The following is a 13,292-nucleotide window of genomic DNA, read 5'->3' on the forward strand; positions in this document are numbered from 1 at the left end:
TCCAGAGAAGAGTAAGTGTCAATGTGAGAGAATGAGGGAATGAGCAAGTGAAGATGCCAGCCCAGGGGTGTTTCGCCGCCAACCAGGCGCGGGATCACGTCACGTGTGGCCGCCGCGGCTTCTCCAGCTGGGTTTAGTTCAGTTTGGGGGTCTTGTTCCAATTTTGGCAATTCTGGTAACTGACAGCCTCCGACCGCGGGCGAACTATCCCATCCCTGTCTCACTCCAAGCCTTGTCTTTGGTCACCGCCCGTCAGCATGTGCAGTCTCTGGGAATTGCTACTACATGTTGCTACTACATATTGCTACATGTTAACTCTGCGCCCGAATTCTTTAAAATAGGCATCCTACAAGCACAGGTGGCTTGATAATTCCAACATATGACCCACATATAGTACGGTGTAATTTTGGTAGAGATACTTGAAAACAAGCGCGAGATGCGCACGCCTGGATGCATTTATGTCAAAGTGCCCGCCGAACATGCGCCAAGTCCAAACAGAGATTATTAACAGGGACAAACTCAACAGATGACATTTCAGTCACCAGAAACAATCGGGTATGATCAGTACGGATAGGAAACAGTATTTTTAGGGCGAGTCGTCTTATAAGGAAGGGTAAAGGTGAGGTAATTAGACGGAAGAGTATCGCGACCCCTCCCTAATACAGTCACGGCGACCTCTTCGGACAGCACTGGCCGTTTTGAGCGCATTCTTCGCCACATTCAAGAAGACAAGCCTGAGGATCGCCTTCAGGGACGCTAGGTGTACGGCTTGGGAGCGTCGTCGAAGTAGAGGCTTCACCATCGGGGTGAGAAGGGAATTGAATGGTGTCTTCGGCATCACTGTCCGGCGCAAATTCGGGTTGGATGGTGGACGAATGAATGCCATAGGCATGCAAGCACTTGCGCACCTGCCTGGCTAAACGCATGTACCGCTCCGAACCCTCGCCCTTGATCTCCGTATCGACCTGAATGTGAATCGAGGCCACAAGCTTGGTGTCACTCAACTGCCAGACATGCAAGTGGTGGGAGCCCATTACTCCCGGCAGTCCTTCAATGTCTTCCTTGATATGGTCAATGCTAAGGCCGTGGGGCACAGCCTGAAGCAGAATCCGCGAGGCCGCTTTGCAAAGAGGGATGGCAGAACAGAGAATAATCACGGTGATCACCAATGAAATGCCAGGATCCACATAGAAGCGCCAGGAGTAATCAGTCAGCCAGATGATCAGGGCGGAGGCAATGACGCCGATGTTGCCGAGCGCATCACCCATCACATGAAGGAAAACACCTCGCATATTCAGATCATGGCTATGGCCATGGCCATGCTTCTCATCCTTCTGTTTAGGCTGGGCATGGTTGTGATGCCTGTGAATGTCGTCGTCCACGGGAAATCGATGAGCCGTCTTAGGCGAGGCATTTCCGGCGTCAGTATAGTTGCCAGCACGATCCTTGTGGCCCAATAGCGCAGAGCGTTCGGATGGACGGACGCCCTCGGGGTCCCCACCCTCAAGCACGTCGGTGTCGGATCCCGATGGGTCATCATAGCGAGAGCGACTGGCTGCAATGATTTCCTGCCGCAAAGTGGCGGGATGGACTTGGATCTCTTCGACATCAAGGAACCCACGGCCGGTTGCGCCGCTGTAGCGACGAGAACTGCGGTGCTGACTGTCCAAGGTCCGACGACGGTTTGAATACGGGGAGGAGGCGTCCGCGCCAGCAGTACGCTGCATTCAAAAGTCAACATGTGTCCTGAAAGATGGGGACTGGCCTACTCACGCTAGTTGTGTTTCCTTGCTCCAAGACTGGAACAGGGTCATGACTATGCTCATGACCATGGCCTTCCTGCGAAAAGTCACCTTCTTCGATGTCTGCGTGACCATGGCTGTGACCGTGTCCATGAGAATGGTCATGGAAAAGGACTAAGCCAATGATGTTTGATAGCAGACCTAAACAACCGACAATGCAGACAAATTTTGGATTCTTGACCTCCTGAGGCTCCACCAGTCTCTGTATGGCCTCCAAGAAGATAGACAAACACAAGGCGACCAAGAATACTCCGTTGACTAAGGCACCTAGTGTTTCTGCGCGTTGCCACTGCGAACCGGACGATGATGGTTAGAACGCGTTCCAAGCGGTGTGCCGGAAAGGAGACAGCTCACCCCATATGTGTACATCTTCGAGTTGGTTTCGCGGTTGGCGACTTTAACGGCCCATAATCCAACCAATAGAGACAGAACATCATTGAGCTATGGCAAACAGGTCAACAAAGCGGTCGGAGGGCTGCAGAGTGTGGGCCGAGGCGTACCATATGAAAGGAGTCGGCAACAAGGGCAAGCGAGTGGACGCTGTAACCTATTCAAGTCCAACAGGTTAGAACGGCGGCAGTCAGAGATTCAAATTTTGGAGAGACAAACCAGCAATCAATTCTAGCAAGAAGAAAGCCGAGTCAATAGCCAACAGGATCAGAATCCTGTTGGTCTTGGAGAGGCCCATCGTGTTTGGCCTTGCGCTCCGTGGCGCGCGTGGGATGGGAATAAGATGACGACAGCGACCCCTAATCAGGCGGCGAAGATCGATATCCAGGCGCACCAAGCGAGTGACCCTGAAGAGATTCGCAGTAGCAGGATCAAGGAGAAGAGGGAAGATTGGAGAAGAGCAGGAGAAGAGCAAGAAAAATAAATCTCGCAAGAGATAAGTAGTTAGTGATAGGAGAGACTGGAGTCCCAAGGATTCCTGGTCGCAGACCAAGGACTAGTTCAGGAAGGCGGAAGGGCGCCGGCCGATCGAGCGAAGTGGCGTTAGTTTCTTAGTCTGTCCCCCTAGCCTCTGCCGTTCCCCACCGCCTTGCAGGTTATCCTTTCAAGGCTGTCCATGAAGCATGAACATCGCAGTGCGTGAGTACAGTACTAACTTACTCCGTATTACAACATTCTTCCCCTCTTTCCTCTCTCTTATGTTTGCATCACTTTAAAATATGACCAATGCACTCCAATTCTTCTGTACTACAGGTTTCTCCCAGCTACGTTGTACCTGCTGAACTGACTGCTGCTGACCTCGTGCCGGTTCCACCCATACTTCGCAATCCAGGCTGTTTTGCGACCCACTCCCTACAGGGCAGAGCCAGTTCTCTCCACCGTTTGACGCCATATGAAATTGGTTGTGGCCCCCTTCTCCACGCCAAGTTGTCTCCTTTCTCCTGATCCATCCCCCGAGCTTATCCGACCAAAATTGCTTCATCAACTGCATCAAGTGAAGCAACATTCAAAATTGCAAGGAGTAGACCTGTCACACATCATGCAGCATGCCACATCATGACGCAAGATCCGAAGAGACTTTATGCGGCGCGGCTGCCTGCCTACAGCCTGGAACGGTCAAGGCGCCGTCTGTGCGCTAGCTCGGGAAACTAACCCAGAGCTAGCTAGACTGGTGCACTACGCCCAGCCGGCACTTTGGCGGTTGGCCTCAGTGCAAGACGACGAACTAAGCGAACAATAAAATAAGACTAGTACTAGTACTTCACACTACTCTGCAGCTATTTGGAAACAATTTGAGCTTTGCGAGAATAGGCCAATGAAGGGACTTATGTTTTTAAGAAGAGGGGCTACCTCCTCCACCACCACCGGAAGTTATACTCTTCCGATCTCAATATCGCACTGTCTTTTCGAACCACAGTGTGTAGTGTTTCTCAGCAGCGGCTGTTCGAGCAACACAACAGCTCGGAAAAAATCTTGGCTTGGCTTTTCAAAGGATTCTTTGTCATGATTATGTATGCGACACAGTCAACTGCTTGGACGAAGTCGACTACAGACCCGGTCACTAGTCGACCTGTGGATCATGAAGGAGGATAACATCTCTAATCGAGTGTCTCGTCTGTACGCCTATATCGGAAAACGCTCTTTTTTTCGATCTCCTGAGGTGCTTCTGTGGTAATGGAAGCTCTGTGTAGGACCCGACAGCCTCGGCTATGCCTCAATCCTTTTGATGAGTAGCCATGAGTGTAAGATTGAGGGGACTGGTATGATTCATCCCTCGACCTGCCATAGAAGTGTCTGCGTTATCTAGAAGTAATTGGTATTGATTCAGCTCTTCGAACAAAGGATTAGACTCCGGAATACATACTGCTCTGGGCCATTTAAATGAGGCGGTCACCGTGGATTACCTGAGGTGATGAAACGAGGTATCGGAGATGTGAAGGAGTATTCCCTGGCAATAAAATCCAAGGAATCGTGCTTTTGAAGACTGAAAAATGCCCAAGTTGGTAGTCATTATTCTGCTAGAAAGAAGCCCTGCTCCCAGCCAGTGGCTGCTTCAGACCACGATCAGCAGGTCACAAACCCAAAGTTGCACTAGAGCGAAACTGCTCATGTTGCCATACCAGGTCGCTTATAGCCCGTCCGGCGCGGTCAAACGATCTCAATAGCCTCGTCAAGCTGTATAAGGGGGTGGCGGCTCCGTGCCTTGAAGTTCACAGATTTGTCGGCGGCCATTTCTTTCCCAACCTTCAATTTCAGCACCATCGTCACTACTCTCAATCAGGTCCCTTTCCATGCTCCTTTTCTCAGCTACAATTCCCTTCACTCCGACCGCGTTCTCAATCTTCTGTCATGAAGTCTTCGTTAGCCTAGCCCATGCCAGTCCATTTCCCTTGGGGATTTTCTGCAGGATCGCAGACGGGGCCTGACATACCTTATTCTTCCCATCCCTGCCCACAATCACCACATCCTTGCTCTGATCCACCCTGCCCACCAAGCTTCCATTCTTCCACACCCCATTCTTGGCCACCACCCCCTTAAGCTCAGTATTGACAACCACACACCCTTCAACCTCGCAATTCACGAGTCTTGCCTTCTTCAACCGGCTGCCCGTCACGCGACAGTCACTGACGGTGCTACGCCGAAGGGCACTCGCGCCTCCAATCTTCGAGGCTCTCATCTCGCAGCGCGTCATCCATGACCACTCGCCGATGATCGAGTCGCTGATGGTGCATCTCCGGAGCGAGATGACATTCTCTAGAGTGCAGTGGTCGGCTTGCACGAATTTGCTGGAGGAGACGTTGGTGAGGGTGCAGTTGGCGAAGATGCAGTGATGCAGGTGGGAGTGTGTGATGGTGCAGCTGGTGCAGGTGGAGCGGCTGATGCTCGTTGTTAATAGATTGGATGAACAGGCCGAGGCGGAAGTTGACGCTGAGGTTGAGGCTGTGGTTCTGTCGATGCCACTCACGCCGGTGATGGTGACAGCCGTGAGGACGCTCCGCGCGATATAGTCCGAGGGAGTGAGGTGGGACAGAGAGCACTCGGTTAGCGCGGAGCGGCGGATGGTGGGCGAACCATTAGTTAGAGTTGTGGTGTTGGTGGTTGCTGATTTTGATTTTCCCATTGTGGTAGAACTCTTGAATCGAGATATGCAGTGAGGTGAACGTCGTTATCTTGCGAGGAAGGCTGGAAAGTCGCCGAGAGTTATGCTCGGCGATTAAATATGGATGGATCTAGGCAGTGGGCGCCGACGCGACGTGACGATTCAAAGGTGATATATATACCCCATTCTAGGATGTCGGCGGTGATGCCTCGCATTGATTGCTATAATCGCCTGTATCAGGCTGCAGGATTTTCAACTTCAAGGGGTCCTATACGAATGGTTGATATAGGTAAGACAGTCCTTTGTCGTCATGCGGTCCGGTCAATGGGCGGTGCCCAGAGGTGCTTCGCAACAGCTTCCCGATCTGGAATAGACTCGCATGCGTGGCGGGGAGGAAGGATTACACGAGCACTGCCTGTCGGATGGCAACTTTTCTCGTCTTTCTATCATTCTGCTTTCACACTGGTCGCATCATCAGCACAACAAGGCCAAAGTCCTACAGTTAGATCTTGTTATTGCTGTTGTTGGTGCTGCTATTGCTGCCTGGGTTCATGTCTGGTGGAGGTGAAGGCAAGATAAGGCTCCGAGTTTAAGCTTCGTCTACAAGCTAACCCCGCCAAACTAAGGCAGATCCACTCCATGGCCTGACAATGGAGCCATATCTCCGATCCGACTAGAGTCCTCGGATGATCGGATCGTCTGTGCCTTTGGGGGCGGAACATTCCTATACTTATATCGCGTCAACTACCGGGCCACATTATGGACCATGAAACAACCTCTCCAGGCCACTCAAGGCACCATGAGCGATAACGCACATCCATCCCGCAAGATTCTCCTGGTCGCAACGACGGGTGGCTTTACCCATGCCGGTACGCTCACATCTTCAGATCGAGTGAACATACTGACCCAGATCCAGCTCCGGTCCTCGAACTGGGCAAGGTCCTCTCCGAGCGAGGCCATACAATCGACTTCGCAACCATGGAGGGCCAGGAGCACTGGACGGAAGACTACCCATTCATCTCTCAACTCCATATACTCGGAGCCGGTCCGACCGAGCAGCAATTGAGCGAGCATTACTTGCGCATGCGGAAATGGGACATGTCTGTCGGCCTAGCGGGCGCCATGCCCTCGAAGTACATGTTCGACTCCTTCTGGCCGGTGACCTACGACCACCTCAAGGATATCATGGACGACTCTGCCCGCCGTCCCGACTTTATCATCGCGGACTTCTTCGTTGATGCCGTCAAAGACATGCACTTCCAATATCAAGTGCCCGTGGCCATCGTGCACCCACAAATGCCAGCTTTGATGCTTCCGTGCAGCTACATCCCCGGACAGCCAGGCTTCCAGCTGGACGGCACCCTCACCTCCGAGCACGCCTCCATCTGGCTTCGTCTGAAGAACGAACTCGTGGTCGTCAAGGGCGTGAGGGAGATCATCCGCTTCTTCCGCTGGACGAAGCAAATGCGCCGCGCCCATGGCGTACACTACTCCATTCCCAACACCCGCAAACCCGACTACCTAGTCTTCATCAACTCATTCTTTGGACTCGAGGTCCCGCGCGACCTGCCGCCGCTCGCGGCCGTCGTAGGCCCGATACTGAGCGACACATACCCGCCGTGCGACGAGCATTACACTAAGTTCCTCTCCGACCGCAAGAAGGTCATCTACATTGCCCTCGGCACGCATGTCATCCTTTCTATGGCGGACGCCTCCAAGATTCTCACCGCGCTGTTTCGGCTTTTGGAGGCTTCCGTCATTGACGGCGTCATCTGGGCGGTCGGCCAAAGCGGCCGACAGGACCTCGACCCATCCGCCTTATTCACGTTCGTGACTCCTCCGGTGGTTTCAAATACTGTCGACAGCAACAAGGAGTCCAGACAAGGAACGATCACTCTAGCCGACCTCCTAGCCGGCCATCACCCGGCCTTCCTCTTCCCCAACTTCGCCCCCCAGCGCGCCCTTCTCGACCACCCGGCCGTGCGCCTCTACTTCACCCACGGCGGCGGCTCAAGCGCCAATGAGGGCCTCTACCACGGCAAGCCCATGCTGGCGATGGGAATCTTCTCGGACCAGATCGCCAACACGGCGCGGCTGGTGCACGGCGGCGTCGCGGAGCCGCTGAACAAGTTCTCCTTCACCGCGGAGGAGGTCTTCGAGAAGGCGCGCCGCATCGTCGAAGATGTCGGCGGCGGGTACGCGCGCGAGTCGCTGCGGCTGCAGCGGATTGCTAGGGTGGCGTCGCGCCGGAAGCACTACGCGGCGGATCTGGTGGAGGAGGTGCTGTATGACACCGAGCTGCGGGTTGTGGACGGAAAGGAGGTCCGCCCGATGCATCTGCAGACGGCGGATATGAGGATGTCGATGTATAAGGTGCGCAACTGGGATCTGATGGCGTTGGCGGGGGTGGGGTTGGCGGGATGGCTGGGGTCGGTTGCACTATTGGGGCGTTTGGTGTGGCGGCATCGCACGGTTGCGAAAGGGTTCGTGCTTGGCTTGATGGAGCGATGGTTTAATTAGGATGTTGTGGGTGGGTGTGATTGACATACATTCGTCATGGTGGATCGGATATGAAATCGGCTATCCCGTGACGACCTGTGATTCTGCCAGTTCGTGTAGTATTTTCATATAATATTCTTTGCCTTGTTAATACCAATATCAAGATGCTGAGATAAGCTTGAAGACATCTATCACACGCAGCTCTAGATATCTGTTCCATGCAATATAACTATTAAGAATCGAATAGTACATCGCCTAGATATGGCTAAAACCTCATTCTTATATCTGTCTGTATTCCTCTAGTTACGATCAACAGAAAATCCGCTTTGCCGGACTTCAGAGGTAAATAAGGTGGCATCCGTTAGCTGCGTTACACTGCAAGACTCTCTATGCAGCTCCCTCTTCGACTCAATCATATACCGACTCGGAATATAAACCCCTCTGACCCCGGGATAATGCCCCCCTCCAATTGCGAAGTTGGTACTACATTCACTAGTAGAAATGTAGAGAGCTCTCTCGTTTGTTTGCCTTCACCCTGAAGCAAGATTAACTGTATACATCATTGCAAACATTCACTTTTCCTCATGCATTTTGATTCATCCAGGTATAGTACCTTCATAGAGTAGGTTGAGCCTTTCACTGAACATGTATTCACCAACTTCACCAGTATTCGCTTAGTCCTCGCCGCGTAGCGATCGCTCCTTCCTTGAATTCAGTAAAATTATTCACCCCCGGACCCTTCTGCCTCAGAGATATAGAAAGTTAAGTAGAACAACAACCGCGAAGCCAATGTCTTTAGCTCCTTATTCATCTCGATCAATCAACCATTTTACAACTTTCCTTTAGCAATTCCATCAAAATCCCTCCTGAAGCCCAGATTGCATGAGTCTGAAGACATACCGAATCGCACTTATCTGACCCCGAATGGAAACAAGAAAACCCAGCATCGCAGACCAAGTGTGAGCAGACATTCTGACAGGGTTATGTGGCCGACACTCCCGACGAGAAAGACTGGCCACCTTCCGGGGTGTGCTTCCCGACACATTGGTTTTCAAAGCCCTAAGACGTTATCATGGCTAGCAGCGCAGCCAGTACTCCACTGGTTATTTCGCCTCTGGGGGTGCCATTCGTGAGCCCCGTACCAACCGGGATCGAATAAAGATTCGATCCCCGGAAAGAGATACAGTCGCTCTTGAGCCCAATCAAAGAGGCATTTTCATCGAAGTCGTTTAGCGACGATGAAAGACATGAGGGAGATGAATGCCCTCTGCAAGAAACTCCTCGCGTGGGCCGGAGACGAGTATCGTTTGGTTCCCTTTGGGTGCCTCGAACTGGCAGACATCCAATTTTATTTCGGTATAACCGAGGATCCTTCCATTTCTGAGTGGAGGGCTACGTCCGATTTCCTCATAGTCTCGGTAAGCGATGATCCTTCCAAACATACCGTGCAGAAACTAAGTGGATTCATAGACGTCGAAGCTGCGAGAATGAGGATCGATCGAATCCTAAGTGCTCTTATGCACCAACAGCGGGCCACCAAAGAGGATCGCGCCCGTGAAATGAGACTTGGCGTCGAGACAATTCTCGACAGTCTTGCTATAGTCAAGATTGCCGGGTCATCCGATTATTCGATATGGTATGAAGACTGAACTAAACCTTCTACACAAATGGTCAATGTGGAAGCCAAGAGAGAGGCGATGGTGGGGAGGAGGACTTGCGCAACTATTGGGATATATGTTATGGGGTAAGTATTCCATATCCTCCTGTTTGGACAGCGAACTCAGCTATCTAGGTTCGCGAAGCCCAAGGTCAGTCAAGAGTTGGTTGTTTCGGTGCGATAACCGATGGCAATCAATGGGACTTCGTTGTCTTTGATCGATCACGCAAGGTACGGTACCGCTATCAATCAATCAACAGTTGCACTATTTATTAAGAATCGGTCTATAGTATTCTGTCATCACCTATCGCTGGAATTCTGGCCAAAAGGCCTTGGGTATGGAATGCACTTTACTGGATGGTGGCAATGGGGGCAAAACATTCCCCGCAGGGTTCGAATGATATGGACGAGTAACTCAAATTGTTAGTAGTGATAAAACAACAACCTGGTAAGGAACTTGATGTTCCGAATTGTACTACTACACTACTTGTCTACATAATTTGTTGCGTGGTTAGTATATGTGTATAAATGGTCTGTCATGTGACGGTGGACCCCCGGCTTTCCTTAAAGCGTGCCACCATCAGCTCTTGCGATATTCAACCTATCGGGCTTACCTATGTCCCTATGTCCGACGAGCGATGGGATTGTCCAGCTCCAGCGAGGAGGACCTGACCAGGTACGAACCCTGTTCTAGACCCCAACCCTGGGTCCCTCACAGGTTTGAGTTTGACCTTTGCTATGATAAAGCTTGTTTTTTCCAGGTTTCACCCGGCTGAGCCTCGGCGATTGCTCGCGTCGACTGATCCCCACCCCGCAATCGACCAACGTCAACATTTTTCACCGAATTTACAGAGTAGGGGGGAACGTGATGATGATGTCTAAAGTCTTGATGGCCGTCTTTTATTGGTTGATTATAAATAGCCGCCGCAACGGTGCCAAACAAGCAATTGTGTTTCCGACCCTTCCGACGATCCAAACCCTCCTGATAACGCGGCCTTATTCTGCCCCGTGCCTTCAATCGTGGGGCGCAACTTCGCAGCCCGTCAACGGCGCGTTGCCGCCACTTCGGAGACTTATTTCTTGGAGAGAACTCGGCATTTGACTCCATCCCCTGAAAAGCTCCAGCCCTGTTCGTCAGGACACGAGTAGAAAAATCTTGGCACCTGCCGAGTGGGGCGGGCGAAACGGCTGGCAGGTGGATCATCTTCCCATACGTCATGGCGATGGCATTCTGGTGTTTGCGATGGGCTTCGTGGGCTTGACGGACGGTCGCTATATAGAGACAGCGTTGGCTGTTGAGTTTGCAAAGGAGCAATAGATCAGCTCTTTCCGTCCTTAATAACTAATCGCATCTCAATTCCCCTGCATCGAGCATAATGACGGTTCCTAGCGCGGATAGCTTCGATTTTGTGGTTGTCGGCGGTACGTCTTATTCGCATCTTCCTTTGTTGACACGTATTTCTCTGACATCCCACCAGGAGGTACTGCTGGTAATGTGGTGGCCGGTCGCCTGGCCGAGAACCCCAAAGTCCGGGTCTTGGTCATCGAAGCGGGTATCGCGTATGTGACCGACCCTCCAAGCACAGTATGACCAGAACACCTGACTCAAGCAAACGAGACGATAGAAATCCTCAGGACATCGAGAACATCACCACCCCAGCGACCGCCTTTGACCTGCGCGGCAGCAAGCATGACTGGGCTTACAAGACTACCATGATCAACAGGCCTTCCTACGAGCGCGCTGAGAAGCCCAACACCCGTGGAAAAGTCCTCGGAGGTAGTAGCTGCTTGAACTACTACACCTGGATCCCGGGTAGTAAGGGTACCTTTGACGCGTGGTCTGAGTACGGAGGTCCGTCTTGGACATGGGACGGGTGCAAGGAGTATTTCAGCAAGGTGCGGAGTCCATCCTCAACAATACATATGATGTGTGCAACAGACATGATTCGGTACTAACCATTCTGAGGGAACACAGCCAGCGACATACCACGACGACGACAACCTATATCCCAACGAGCTGGCCAAGATCGGTCGCGACGGACCGGTGCACGTCTCGCACGCGGACCTAGTCCCCGAGCTGCGGCCCTTCCGCGACGCACTCACCGCGGCCTGGACCGGCGCGGGCCAGCCCGTCAGCGAGGACATCTACTCCGGCAAGATGGAGGGGCTCACGCACTGCGTCACCAGCATCTACCGGGGCGAGCGATCGTCCAGCGGCGCGTACCTGACCGGCAAGACCAACGTGGTGATCATGCCCTCGTGCATCGCCAAGAAGATCAACTTCGACGGTGACACCGCCGTGAGCGTCACCGTGCTGGGGCCGGACGGGTCGGAAGAGGTCATCATCGAGGCCAAGCGGGAAGTCATCGTCGCGTGCGGCGTCTTCGAGACCCCCAAGCTGCTGATGCTGTCGGGCATTGGGCCCAAGAAGGAGCTCGTGCGCCACGGCATCGAGCCCGTGGTTCACTCGGAGCACGTGGGCCAGAACCTCCTCGACCACCCGATCATGCCGCATGTGTTCCGGCTGAAGGAGGGCATGGGGCTGGATAGCCATCTGCTCCGTGCTGGGCCGGCGCACACCGCCGCCGTGCAGAAGTACCGGGAGAGCAGGCAGGGGCCCTACAGCAGCGGGCTGCTGGAGCTGGTGGGCCTGCCTCGCATTGATGACCGTCTAGAGAGATACAAGGAGTATCGGGAGGCGAAGGCGCAGAACGGTGGCAAGGACCCGTTCGGTCCGGAGGGACAGCCGCATTTCGAGATCGACTTTGTGGTACGTACGCTTACTGGAAATAAGGCTTGTGAAGACGATCATCTAACCATGACAAAGCCCATGTTCTCCGATGCCTTTCAATGGCACTTCCCCGTGCCCACGGAGGGTGACTGGTTGACGGTCATCGTCGATCTTCTCCGCCCACTCTCCCGCAACGGCGAGGTGAAGCTGAACTCCGCCGACCCTCGCGACCAGCCGAACATCAACCTGAACTTCTTCTCGAACGATCTCGACATCATCGCGCTGCAAGAAGGTGTCCGGTTCGTGGACGAGATCCTGATGCACGGCGAGGGCATGAAGGACGTGATCCGGGAGGACTACCCCTGGCCTATGCCGCGACACTCGGACGAGGCGATGAAGAAGATGATCCTCGAGCACTCGCAGACTGGATATCGTGAGTCCTCTTTCCTCTGATGGAGTAAACCCCTGGCTAATGCGTTGATAGACCCCTGTGGTACAGCCCGGCTTTCCCGGTCCATTGAGCAGGGTGTGGTGGACTCGGAATTGCGTGTGCATGGCGTCAAACGGCTTCGCGTGATCGATGCATCTATCATCCCGATTATTCCGGATTGTCGCATCCAGAATGCGGTGTATATGATTGGAGAGAAGGTGAGTAATGACCCTCTTCGGAATCGTGAACCGGGTGCTGATTGCTGTAGGGTGCGGATTTGATCAAGGCTGCGTCCCCGAATCTCTACCAGTGAGGAGATGGCCTGTCGGGGTTGGTGGAGCCGCCGATTGCGTCTTTTCTTGATGATAATGTGTACATGTTGGGTGGCTTTGGATTTCATAGTATATAGCATGTTCTAATCCCTGTCAAATGTCATTGAAGATATTGTTTCTTGCTTCCTGAGGTTGTAGGAACGAGCCTCTAATCCCCTGACCTTCCACTCAAGTTGGGTGTAAGAGATGTCGCGAATCTCCGTACAGCTCGAAGAAACGCAAGCCACCGCCCCACTGCACCCACGGCGTGCAGCTGGCCATCGCGGGACTAACCGCAAACGATACACATGT

The 13,292-nt window shown here is 53.0% G+C and overlaps 5 protein-coding genes across 5 annotated transcripts; 3 read left to right on the forward strand and 2 right to left on the reverse strand.

Annotated features, from left to right (window-relative positions):
* Positions 1-408: 408 nt before the first annotated feature.
* On the reverse strand, positions 409-2,635 carry ASPACDRAFT_80458 (cation diffusion facilitator family transporter). The gene is made up of 5 exons (XM_020205660.1): positions 2,412-2,635; positions 2,303-2,349; positions 2,157-2,243; positions 1,774-2,091; positions 409-1,721 (listed from the first exon to the last, which is right to left on the reverse strand). The coding sequence occupies exons 1-5, from the start codon at positions 2,488-2,490 to the stop codon at positions 666-668; spliced, it is 1,587 nt and encodes a 528-aa protein (XP_020054040.1). The 5' UTR covers positions 2,491-2,635; the 3' UTR covers positions 409-665.
* Positions 2,636-4,422: 1,787 nt separating this feature from the next.
* ASPACDRAFT_45799 (uncharacterized protein) lies at positions 4,423-5,373 on the reverse strand (the record flags this gene model as incomplete). Its single annotated transcript, XM_020201681.1, has 2 exons — positions 4,423-4,596; positions 4,684-5,373. 2 exons carry the CDS (start codon positions 5,371-5,373, stop codon positions 4,423-4,425), a joined length of 864 nt encoding a protein of 287 aa, XP_020054041.1.
* A 769-nt stretch (positions 5,374-6,142) lies between these two features.
* ASPACDRAFT_80459 (glycosyltransferase) lies at positions 6,143-8,032 on the forward strand. Its single transcript, XM_020205661.1, has 2 exons — positions 6,143-6,221; positions 6,269-8,032. Exons 1-2 carry the CDS (start codon positions 6,152-6,154, stop codon positions 7,870-7,872), a joined length of 1,674 nt encoding a protein of 557 aa, XP_020054042.1. The 5' UTR covers positions 6,143-6,151; the 3' UTR covers positions 7,873-8,032.
* A 2,097-nt stretch (positions 8,033-10,129) lies between these two features.
* Positions 10,130-11,068, forward strand: ASPACDRAFT_1904514 (uncharacterized protein). Its single transcript, XM_020198810.1, has 2 exons — positions 10,130-10,930; positions 10,987-11,068. Exon 1 carries the CDS (start codon positions 10,377-10,379, stop codon positions 10,608-10,610), a length of 234 nt encoding a protein of 77 aa, XP_020054043.1. The 5' UTR covers positions 10,130-10,376; the 3' UTR covers positions 10,611-10,930; positions 10,987-11,068.
* On the forward strand, positions 10,859-13,010 carry ASPACDRAFT_123586 (GMC family oxidoreductase). The gene is made up of 7 exons (XM_020196662.1): positions 10,859-10,930; positions 10,987-11,068; positions 11,134-11,404; positions 11,484-12,278; positions 12,336-12,672; positions 12,724-12,887; positions 12,938-13,010. The coding sequence occupies exons 1-7, from the start codon at positions 10,885-10,887 to the stop codon at positions 12,980-12,982; spliced, it is 1,740 nt and encodes a 579-aa protein (XP_020054044.1). The 5' UTR covers positions 10,859-10,884; the 3' UTR covers positions 12,983-13,010.
* The last annotated feature ends 282 nt before the right edge of the window (positions 13,011-13,292 follow it).

This window comes from Aspergillus aculeatus, assembly GCF_001890905.1.
Source record: "Aspergillus aculeatus ATCC 16872 unplaced genomic scaffold ASPACscaffold_13, whole genome shotgun sequence".
NCBI lineage: Eukaryota > Fungi > Ascomycota > Eurotiomycetes > Eurotiales > Aspergillaceae > Aspergillus > Aspergillus aculeatus.

Bases quoted from the DNA above. Each gene is read 5' to 3' on its own strand.
- ASPACDRAFT_1904514 (XM_020198810.1), top strand. From the start codon at position 10,377: ATGATGATGTCTAAAGTCTTGATGGCCGTCTTTTATTGGTTGATTATA.
- ASPACDRAFT_80459 (XM_020205661.1), top strand. From the start codon at position 6,152: ATGAGCGATAACGCACATCCATCCCGCAAGATTCTCCTGGTCGCAACG. The intron at 6,222-6,268 runs GTACGCTCACAT...ACCCAGATCCAG, and splicing joins GGGTGGCTTTACCCATGCCG to CTCCGGTCCTCGAACTGGGC.
- ASPACDRAFT_80458 (XM_020205660.1), bottom strand. From the start codon at position 2,490: ATGGGCCTCTCCAAGACCAACAGGATTCTGATCCTGTTGGCTATTGAC. The intron at 2,350-2,411 runs GTTTGTCTCTCC...GGACTTGAATAG, and splicing joins CTTGCTAGAATTGATTGCTG to GTTACAGCGTCCACTCGCTT. The intron at 2,244-2,302 runs GTACGCCTCGGC...TGTTTGCCATAG, and splicing joins TTGCCGACTCCTTTCATATG to CTCAATGATGTTCTGTCTCT.
- ASPACDRAFT_123586 (XM_020196662.1), top strand. From the start codon at position 10,885: ATGACGGTTCCTAGCGCGGATAGCTTCGATTTTGTGGTTGTCGGCG. The intron at 11,069-11,133 runs GTATGTGACCGA...ACGAGACGATAG, and splicing joins GTCATCGAAGCGGGTATCGC to AAATCCTCAGGACATCGAGA. The intron at 12,673-12,723 runs GTGAGTCCTCTT...ATGCGTTGATAG, and splicing joins GCACTCGCAGACTGGATATC to ACCCCTGTGGTACAGCCCGG.